Below are 11,140 nucleotides of genomic sequence, written 5' to 3' on the forward strand. Positions count from 1 at the left end.
TCAGGCAATTCGTTCACCTCAGCCTCCCAAAGGCGCGGGATTACAGGCTGAGCCACCGAGCCCGGCTCTTTTTTTTTTTTTAACTCAGTTTCCAGTGATTACATTTTTGTAGAGATGTGGTGTCACTATGTTGCCCAAACTGGTCTTGAACTCCTGGGCTCAAGCAATCCTCTTGCCTCAGCTTCCCGCACAGCTGGGATCACAGGCATAACCCCCTGGGCCTGGCTTCCGGGGCCTCTTTCATAAGGGCACGAACCCCACTTACGAGGGCTCTGCATTCATGACTTCATCGCCTCCCAAAGGTCACTGCGAGTGAGGTTTCCACATATGAAGTCCACAGCAAACAGAGCGTCCCCTCTTGTAGCAAGGGGGCCCAGCTCCCATGCCCCTGTCTCAGGCAGTTGGCTGGGCAGCACCCTGGGCATCCTGGGAGGGGGTGAGTGCTGCCCCCACCATTTCCAGAGAAGGGACCTCCTTCACCAGTAAGCAATTCTCATAAGAAAATGAGGGAGTGAGCTGGGCGCAGTGGCTCATGCCTGTCATCCCAGCACTTTGGGAGGTGGAGGTGAGAGGATTGTCTGAGTCCAGAGGTTTGAGACCAGCCCGGGCAACTTGGTGAGATCTCGTCTCTACAATAAATCAAAAAAAATTACCAGATGTGGTGACAGGTGCCTGTGGTTCCATCTACTTAGGAGGCTGAGGTGGAAGGATCGCCTGAGCCCAGCAGGTTGAGGCTGCAGTGGCTTTGAGCGTGCCTGGGTGACAGAGTGAGACTCCTGCTCAACAAAAAAAGGAAGAGAAAAAGAAAAGAAAACAAGGGAGTAGGCACCCCTGGGTCTGAGTGAGCTGGCCAGTGGCAGGGCCTGGGCGTGTCCCCACTGGGGGCAGAGATCAAGAATACCTTGTCAATGATAGAACAGTAGGAGAGGAGCATTCTGATTCTCCAGTTCATTCGGTAACGATGGGGCAAATATTTTTTAGGTGCTCATCTGCTAGCTGTGGGGTGAAGGAAGCAGGACACAAAGAAATAGGGAGAGGTTAGGCACGATGACTCATGCCTGTGGTCCCAGGTACTTGAGAGGCCAAGGTGAGAGGACTGCTTGATACCAGGAGGTCAAGAACAGTCTGGGAAACACAGGGAGACCCCATTTCTCCAAAAATAAAAATAAATGATCTTGAGTATGGTGGCACCTACAGTCCCAGCTACTCGGGAGGCTGAGGCAGAAAGATCGCTTGAGGCCAGCAGTTCAAGGCTGCAGTGAGCTACAGTTGCGCCACTGCTCCCCAGCCGGGGTGACAGAGCGAGACCCTGTCTCTGTCCAAAGGAAGAAACACATAAACACAAGTAAAAAGTTCAGATTGTTGGGAGGTGGAGATGGAATCAAGGAAACTTGGAGCAGCAAGTGGGAGATCACAGGTAAGGAGAGTACTTGGACCCCCCGTACAAAGGTGAGCCCTGGGCCCAGTGTTGCTTGGTCAGCTCAGAGTGTGGTCTTCTCCCTGGCAGGAGAGGAGCAGGATGCCCTGGACACATCCAGCGAGGTCAGGTGCCTGGAGGTCGCTGAGCAGCTCCAGCTTCTTTTCACGGGCCTGGCGTCAGGAGTGGTCCTTGTGTTCCCCCTGAGTTCCAGGCAGGATGTGGTGTGCTTTCCCCCACCTGAGGCCCGGAGAGCCGTCAGTTGCATGTCCCTGAGCAAGTGCGAGGACCGGCTGGCCGTCGCCTATGACGACTTCATCCTGGTGCTGGACATTAGGCCTGGAGACCCCTGCCCAGTCATCGACGGGCCCACATACACCTTTAGTACCCAGCTGCCCGAGACCATATCCAGCGTGGCTGTCACGGCCAACGACCGTGTGGCCTACGGCATGAGCCACGGCAGCCTCTTCCTGTACGAGTGTGTGAAGGCCAAGGTGCTCCCTCTGGAGGTCCACAGGAGCAGGGTCACCTGCGTGGAGGTCAGCCACACGGAGCAGCTGGCTGTCAGCGGGTCCGAGGAAGCCCTCCTGTGCCTCTGGGACCTGCAGGCGTGCAAGAAGAAGTTTGAGATGAACTGCACGGTGCGTGGCCCGCCACACCATCTTCATGCTGGGTCTTGGCTTTGGAAAACCGAAAACGGTCAGGTGCGGCCGCTTGTGCCTGTGATGCCAGCACTTAGGTAGAGCGAGGCGGGAAGATCACTTGAAGCCAGAAGTTCGGGACCAGCCCAAGCAACATAGTGAGACTTACAAAAAATAAATTAGCCAGGTATGGCGGTGGTACCTGTAGTCCCAGCTACTTGGGAGGCTGAGGTGGGAGGATCACTTGAGCCCAGGAGATCGAGGCCAGAGTGAGCAATGATTGTGCCACTGCACTCTAGCTTGGGCAACAAAATGAGACCTTGTCTCAAAAAAAAAAAAAAATTCCAAGGATAAACAGTCATCATTTGTTAAGTGCAAACCATGAGCCCCCTACCAGGGCCAGAGCTTAGAGTAAGGAGAGGGCAGCCCTTGCCTTGGGTGTCAGAGATGAAGAGAAATTATATTTTATTATTGATTGATTGAGTTGGTGTCTCACTCTGTTGCCCAGGCTGGAGTGGGGGTGGCACACTCACGGCCACCACAGTCTCGACCTGCTGGGCTCAGGCGATCCTTCCACCTCAGCCTTCCAAGTAGCTGGAACTACAGGCACGCACTACCATAACCAGCTGACTTTTTAACTTATTGTAGAGACGAGGTCTCACCAAGTTGCCCGGGCTGGTCTCGAACCGCAGGCTCAGGCAATCCACTTCCCTCGGTCTCCCAAAGTGCTAGGATTTACAGGCTGAGTCACCAAGCCTGGCCAACAGATGATATTTTAACGTGAGATTTTAAAACAGAAAGCAAATGCCAAAATCTGCACAAAACAAAATTGCAACATTATAGGTGAAAGCTAGATCACAGCTAACATTTGTATAACCAAGGCCATGTAAGGAATAGACTCCTAGCTGGGCTCGGTGGCTCAGCCTGTAATCCCAGCACTTTGGGAGGCTGAGGTGAGTGGATTGCCTGAGCCCACGGATTCGAGACCCGCCTGGGCAGGCGAGACCTCATCTCTACAATAAATCAAAAAATCAGCCGGGCGTGGTAGTGCACGCCTGTAATTCCGGCTACTTGGAAGGCTGAGGCGGAAGGATCGCCGGAGCCCAGCAGGTGGAAGCTGCGGTGGCCGGGAGCGGCCACTGCACTCCAGTCTGGGCGACCGAGTGAGACTCCAACTCAAAAAAAAAAAAAGAAGGAATAGACTCCTATAACTCCTGCACTCCAAAGCAAAATGCCTCTAACCCTTCCACTCCAGTCTCCCTGGAGGCATGCCTCAGTCCTGGGAACAGCGTTGCCACCCGCCTTTCCGGGTTTCCACATGGCCCCTCCTCTGTGGGGCGCTTCACCGCCTGGTGCCTTGGGGTTGGTTTCCTGGGGTTTTTCTGTCTGGAAGCTGGATCACATTGTCTGTTTCCAACAGAATTCCTACTGCAGAGGGGTCCAGTGCGCATGCTTCTCCAAGGATGACAAGTATGTCTACGTGGGCTTGAAGGATCGCTCCATCATTGTGTGGAGTGTGCTAGATGGTGAGTCATTTTGTTTTCAGGGCAGACCTGAGTTTCGGACTGAGAGAAAGGGTCCTGTCCTGGGTCCTGGGTACCAGAGGCCCACTCTGGCCTCCCCTGACTGGGCCTCTCAGCTTAGGGAGGCATCTGCCAGCCAAGAGGAGGTGCCCACACCCACTTCCAGACCATGCTCTGGAACTCTAGAACTCCCTCCCTACGTGACCTGGAGCCCTCAGGCTCAGCCTTCTCGGGGGGGACTTGCCTCTGGTGTGTGCACCCTAAGCCTGGGGGGTGGCCATGGGTGGTATGGAGTTTGGGTGTCTGGGCTGAGGTAGGGGTTCACATGTAGACGGCAAGGGACCTCAAGGTGTGGGATGGAGCTGGGAAGAGCGGGAAGAGGAGGCGGCCACACCACAAACGGTGGGGTGTTGGCCCTCCCACATCACTGTATTCCAGCACTGCACTCTGAGGAGCCCAAGAATTCTCAGTTGGAGCCCAAGAATTCTCAGTTTAATCCCAGTCTTCTGGGTCTTTGTCAACATAGGAGGATAGAGTATATTTTATTTAATAGTTTCTTTGCTAGATTTGCAGTGTTTACATACCGTGTCTTATAGGATGTAGGTCTTGATGCATTCCCTTGTCCCAGCCCTCTACATTTTAGGGGCGACCTGTTTTTTCATCTTCTTTTGAGTTGGAGTCTCACTCTGTCTCCCAGGCTGGAGTACCATGGCACACTCATGGCCACCCCAGTGTCGACCTGCTGGGCTCCAGGGACTCTTCCATCTCAGCCTTCCAAGTAGGCAGAACTACAGGCGCACACTACCATGCCTGGCTAACGTTTTATTTATTGAAGAGATGAGGTCTCGCCAAGTATCCTGGGCTGGTCTCAAACCCGCAGGCTCAGGCAATCCACTTGCCTTGGCCTCCTAAAGTGCTGAGATTTCAGGCTGAGCCACCAAGCCCGGCCAGGGACAGCCTGTTTTAAGGCCAACCACTTGGAAAACCCCATGCTTCTTGATTTGTTCAATCATATGCTAAGATTATATTAGCAAGAGTTAACATTTACTGTGTACTGGGTACTATCCCTTAGTCATTTAATTCTACCAACAGTCGACCATCACCCCACTTTACAGAGTTAAAATCGAGGCTCTGGGAGGCTAGGAGACTTGCCTAAGGTCACATGGCCATTGGGCTGAGGTTTGAATTTGGTCTGCCTGATTCTAGTGCTCACTTTTGTCACTTTCTTATACTGCCTCCTCCAGAGAAGGCCCTCTCCATGCATTACCTCTCTGGACCCTTACGATGCTGGTAGGGGATAAATGTCATTGTTATCCTTGCTTGACAAATGAAGGAGATGAGGTTCAGAGAGGTTCGGGGATTTTTCCCAAGATCATAAAACAAGTAAGTGGCTGAATGAATATCAGGTAGAGCCTGATACACTGTAACTTAATACAGTGTGATTGAATACACTGTAATCTAACACACTGTGGTCAAACTTACCATAATCTTATACATTGTAATTTATTATAGTGTAATCTAACTATTATAATGTAATAGTTGAATGCAATACACTGCAACAAATATAACTGGTAAAAAGTCACAGATGGTTAAAAGCTGAGCTCTGAGGATTGTGGCCTTAAAAGCCCATCCTAGACAGGTTTACAAGCTCTCTTCCTTCTCCTCTTCCAACAATATTAACTATGCTCACTCTGAACCTAAAGCATATATTGAGCACCTGACATGGTGATGTCTTCAAACCTCCAAAATTCCCCTGGGAAAGTAGGTGCTTTTATCATTTCTGCTTTGCAGACGAAGAAAGAAGGATCCAGAGAGGTTAAATGTCACGTCCAAATTAGTAAGGAGCATAGCAGGAATTTGACTCCATGCAGCCAACTCTCGAATATGTAGGATTGGACCTCTGTATCTTAGTTTTCTCATTTGTACCCTGCCCTTTGCCTCCAAAGGCACTCTGCTGGCTATCCAGTTTGTCCATGCTGTGGTAAACAGAATCATTTCAACCGCCAACGGCTTCATTGCCCCCACCAGACACGGTTATCTCATGCGAGAGCGTTTCCAGTGTCCTTCATCAAGAGCCTCACAGCAGAACCCTCGCAAGAACTTCAAGAAGGCAGTGTGGATGGTCAAATCCAGGCGGAGAGAAGAGCTGGCTGCAGCTGCAGGAATACCCCAGGACTTGGAGTCAGAGAGTGCCCAGGCCAATGAATCCAAAGCAAACAAACGTTCGCAAGTCTGCCTGATAGTGTAGAAACCCCGGGTGGGGGCACGGGGTTCCAACGAATTCGCTCCGTTTAATCTGACTGAAATAAAGCGAATATACTTGCTGGTCTCAGATGATGTGACCCACACCTCTCCTCCTCCCATCTTTCCATTCTCTCCTCCTTGCCCGTCTGCCTCTCAGACCTGCCGCCTCCCAGTTAGCAACATGGTGGACCACGTGCGGTCATCTGCACCTTCAACAGAAAAGGGAGCTTCCCCTTCCCCATAGTCCTGGCCTCACCTCTATTGGCCCCAATTGGCTCATGTGCTCATCCCTGAACCAATCACTGCCTCCGAAAGAATGCAGTGCTGTGATTGGCTGGACTGACCCAATGCCCATCTCTGGGTCTTAGAATGGAAACAAGTACTCTTCAGAGGCCAATCTGGGGCTAAATGGGTGTGAGACAAACCATTGATGCAGTCTACAAAGTTTTACAATCTACAAAGCACCAGGTGCTGTCATCTGATCCACATCATAGCGTATATTTGAGGGAGGGCAGGAGTCTCTGCCTCCATTTTACAGCTGAGGGGACTGAGCCTTGTAGATGTAGTTCCTGACTCTGGCTAAGAATCACATGAGGAGATCATCCCGCGGTCATCAGGTCTTTCTGTCGTAATAAACAAAGCCAGAGACCCAGACTCCTATGAGAAGATTGTGCCCATTTCCAACAGTTGATAACTGACTCAAATGTATATCTTTTGGCCTGTGTATCTTTGGTTCGTGAACTGACCTCATGACTCAAGCTGGCATTAAAACAATACACATGTTATAGTGCTTCCATCCCTATTCCCTGGCTTCTACCCTTTTAGGATAAAGAGGCTCTTTTAAATCTTGGAAGCAGACAGAGCTGCTAACATCTCTCTGCTCCACTTTTGGGCCATCTGCCTTGTGTGAGCTCAGCAGTTGAACTGTTTTCATCCCACTTAAGCGGCTCTTTCTTCTCTGCCCACAGCCTTGGAAAGCCCCACCGGCTCCCAGGTTTTTGATAGAACAATAGTTGAGTCCAAATCTTCAGGGTGCTGTTTCTTCTTTCCTCCATCGAACTCCAGATGGAGTTTCAGGGAAAGCAACCTTAGAAACAGAGACTTTGAACTGAAGGAGACCCTGCTGACTTTCTCATCTGTTCATTTCTCAAACCAGGGCTCTGAGACAGGCTTTGGCAGTTCTGCAAATGTTAGCATCAGATTCCACTTTTTAAATATTTTGAGCTGTTATTTTAAAATGCATGCTCACAAAAAGAAAAAAAGAAACAAATGCATGCTCACTGGGAGTTTGAGATCGACCTGGGCAACATAGCAAGACCCTGTCTCTACAAAAAAATTAAAAATCAAACTGGGCATGGTGGTGTGCACCTGTAGTCCCAGCTACTTGGGAGGCTGAAAAGGAAGGAACGTCTGAGCCCAGGAGGTCGAGGCTACGGTGAGCCATGATCGTGCCACTGCACTCCAACCTGGGTGACAGAGTGGGATCTCAACTCCAAGAAATAGATCAATAAATAAAATTAAAATAAAATGCATGCTCAGATGTGCTTGGCAGCAGCTTTGAAGACACTGGAGATTACTAACTTAGGGTTGTTCTGCCAGTTCCCTTTAACTGAAGTTGTGAGGAGAGCCCTTGAAAAAAATAGCTACTGGCCGGGCTCGGTGGCTCAGCCTGTAATCCCAGCACGTTGCGAGGCCGAGGTGAGTGGATGGCCTGAGCCCACAGGTTCGAGACCCGCCTGGGCAACTTGGCGAGACCTCATCTCTACAATAAATCAAAAATCAGCCGGTTGTGGTAGAGCGTGCCTGTAGTTCTGGACACTCAGAAGGCTGAGGCGGAAGGATCGCCAGAGACCTGCAGGTCGAGGCTGCAGTGGCTGGGAGCGGGGCCACTGCACTCCAGTCTGAGTGACAGTGAGACTCGGACTCAAAAAAAAAAAAAAGAAAAAAATAGCTACTGTTTGTTACCATTTCCCTGTGAATTAGGGGTGGACCCCATGCAAAAACAAAGTGGATGCTGAGACCAAGTAAGATTTCATCTACAACTTCTGGCTTAAATTTCTGTATCCTTCTTAACAGCCTCAGTGAGAATTGCTTTGTACTAAATCCTAATTTGAACAGAGGAAATAAATTTTTACTAATAAAATGCTACTCCAATTATTGCTTATGTTGTTGTTTCTATTTTTTTTTTTTAACTTTAGAGACAGGATCTCACTCTGTCGTCCAGGCTGAAGTGCAGTGGTGTGACCATAGCTCACTGCAGCCTCAAACTCCTGGGTTCAAGGGATCCTCCTGCCTCAGCCTCCTGGGTAACTGGGATTATATGCCACCACCATACCGGCTACTTTGTATTTATTTTTTGTAGAGATGGTGTCTCCCTATGTTGTCCAGGCTGGTCTTGAACTACTGGCCTCAAGCGATCTCCCTACCTCAGAAAATACTGGGATTGCAGGCCTGAGTCACTGTGCCTGGCCTGTATTGGGGGTTTTTGCAGTGAGGTTTCATTTGAGAAAGAGTTTGGATGCTATGAATGTTCAACAGTCACTGTGCTTTGGAGAGGATTGGTTTGCTGGGGTCCTCCCAGCTATGGCACAGCCAAGATGAGACAATGGTTATTTTGCTTTCTTACAGCTAAAAATGACCACATGATGAATCACCCAAAGTGTGACATATTTTGAGAGTAAAGTGGACACTTTTCACAATTACTCCTGATGACAGAAATGAACTGGACTGTCCCAAGACTGTTGGAATAGACAGCCCTCTGGTTGCAGCAGAAATGGATTCATGCTAAATCCTGAAGACTTTGTGTTTATTTCCTTATATCAACTTTGTCCTTCATGACATGTTCAAGCCTGTGCGAAGTGACCACACGAGGATGGTGACGGCACATCTACTCACTGTGGAGTCAGTCATTGCCTTGTCACCACCAGTTCCCTGTGCTAAGCCACTTTCCAGCGAGGGCCAGGGCTGGGGTAGGCTCGTGAGGGCACAAAATTTAAGGGTACCAAAACTCAGCAATCAAGACAAGTAATATTTTATTATTATCATTTTTTTTTTTTGAGTTGGAGTCTCACTCTGTCGCCCAGACTGGAGTGCAGTAGCCGCTCCTGGCCACCGCAGCCTCGACTTGCTGGGCTCCGGCGATCCTTCCGCCTCAGCCTTCTGAGTAGCTGGAACTACAGGCGCACGCTACCACGCCCAGCTCATTTTGATTTATTGTAGAGATGAGGTCTCGCTGCCCAGGTGGGTCTCGAACCCGCAGGCTCAGGCAATCCACTCTCCTCAGCCTCCCAAAGGTATTATTATCATTTTTAATAAAAAAATCAAAATGAACTTTTTTTTTTTTTTTTTAAGAGATGGGGGTCTCACTATGTTGCCTAGGATGGCCTCGAAAACTTCTGGCCTCAAGTGATCCTCCAACCTTGGCCTCCCAAAGTGCTGGGATGACAGGCATGAGCCACCATGCCCGGATGAATTTTTAAAATGAACGATAAACAAAGAATCAGCACTTTACATAACGCCACAATTTCATCCTGCACTTGCAGGAACTGGCCTCATCCTCTCATCCTCAGCCTGGCCCTGACAACATCAAGACACCTCATTCCCTGCATAACTGCAGAATGGCCTTTTAGGAAGGTCACTCTCCTTCATGACCCCACACACCTGTGAGAGCCATCAGTCGTTATTTAATATATTTCAATAGGCATCTCAGCCCAGGAACATCTTTAATAGCCTTAGTTAGATCTATTAACCGTAAACATGTCTTTTATAACCATTTGTTTCAAACTAGGACCCAATCAAGATATGTTCAGACATTGCATTTGACTGTCTTGTCTCTTCTTTAAAAGTTTATTATATTACATTTTTATTTTTTGTAGAGACAGGGTCTTGCTATGGTGCCCAGGCTGGTCTCAAACTTCTGGCCTCAAGCGATCCTTCTGCCTCGGCCTCCAAAAGCCCTGGGATCACAGGCATGAGTCGCTATGTCCAGCTGGGATTCAGCTGACGTCTCATATAAATCACACAGATTAATGAGCATTGACTCAATGACACATCCGGGAATCCATCATCACGATCATGATAACAATCAGATCCATCATCCCGGAAGTTTTCTCATGCATTTTACCTGGGGAGATTTTCAAAACCTTTTGAAATCCCCATCCCTGCGCAAGAGAACCATCTGGGGTGATGGAAGTGTTCTGTATACTGATGTAGGAGGTAGTCACATGGGTGTCAAAGCTCTTAAGTTGTTCCCTTAGGATGTGTGCACTTGACTGTGTACACAGCATACTTCCATGCTACAACCTGGAATGTGGACATGATGGCTGAAGCTCCCGCAACCATTCCGTGACTTGAGATAATCTTGGGCACAGAAGTCACACATGACAGAGTCACAAGATGGAAGGCACTCAAGTGTCTAACTTTTGCACACCTTACACCCCTCCACAGGAGAAAGAAATACATTTCTATCTTGTTTATGCCACTATTTTAAAAAATCCCAACACTGCATAGAGTTAGTCACTGAATCTTTACAACGGTCCCAGGAAATAGGCATTGTTGCTCTTCTAATTTTATTTATTTAACACTTTATTTGGTAGAGATGGGGTCTCACTATGTTGCCCAGGCTGGTTTTGAACTCCTGGCCTCAAGCAAGCCTCCCATCTCGGCCTCCCAAAGTGCTGGAATGACAGGCAGGAGCTACTGCACCGGCCTGTTTTGTCCTTTTATATTCTAGAGCAGAGGGCAACAGGCTACAGCCCACAGCCCCCCCCCCCCATTTTTATAAATAAACTTTTCTTGGAACACAGCTGTGCTCACTTACTGCCTGCAGTTGCTTCCATGCTACAATGGCAGGTTGGGTACTTGTGACAGAGGATGTACAGCCTCAAAGTCAAAAGTATTTATGGGCCTGGCTCAGTGGCTCAGCCTGCCATCCCAGCACTTTGGGAGGCCAAGGTGAGTGGATTGCCTGAGCCCGCGGATTCGAGACCAGCCTGGGCAACTTGGTGAGACCTCATCTCTACAATAAAACAAAAAATTAGCCAGGTATTGTAGCACACGCCTGTAGTTCCAGCTACTTGGAAGGCTGAGGCAGAAGGATCGCCAGAGTCCAGCAGGTCGAGGCTGGGGTGGCTGTGCATGTGCCACTGCACTCCAGTCTCTGCAACTAAAAAAAAAAAAGCATTTAAAATCTGCCCTTTAAGAAAAAAAAAGTGCCAATCCTTGGTCTAAAGTCTTCATTAGATTTACGGTAAACATTTTTTTTTTTTTGAGTTGGAATCTCACTCTGTCGCCCAGACTGGAGGGCAGTGGCCACT

At 49.2% G+C, this 11,140-nt stretch overlaps 1 protein-coding gene across 1 annotated transcript in view; it reads left to right on the forward strand.

Annotated features, from left to right (window-relative positions):
* NWD1 (NACHT and WD repeat domain containing 1) overlaps positions 1–5,829 on the forward strand; it is a 67,736-nt gene extending 61,907 nt beyond the window's left edge. The window contains 3 exon segments of the mRNA XM_008048780.2: positions 1,508–2,058; positions 3,479–3,584; positions 5,528–5,829. Coding sequence (XP_008046971.2) covers positions 1,508–2,058; positions 3,479–3,584; positions 5,528–5,829 — 959 coding nt within the window.
* The last annotated feature ends 5,311 nt before the right edge of the window (positions 5,830–11,140 follow it).

The sequence above is a fragment of the Carlito syrichta genome, unplaced genomic scaffold, assembly GCF_000164805.1.
Source record: "Carlito syrichta isolate Samal-C Ts95f unplaced genomic scaffold, Tarsius_syrichta-2.0.1 Scaffold126652, whole genome shotgun sequence".
In the NCBI taxonomy this organism is placed as follows: Eukaryota; Metazoa; Chordata; class Mammalia; order Primates; family Tarsiidae; genus Carlito; species Carlito syrichta.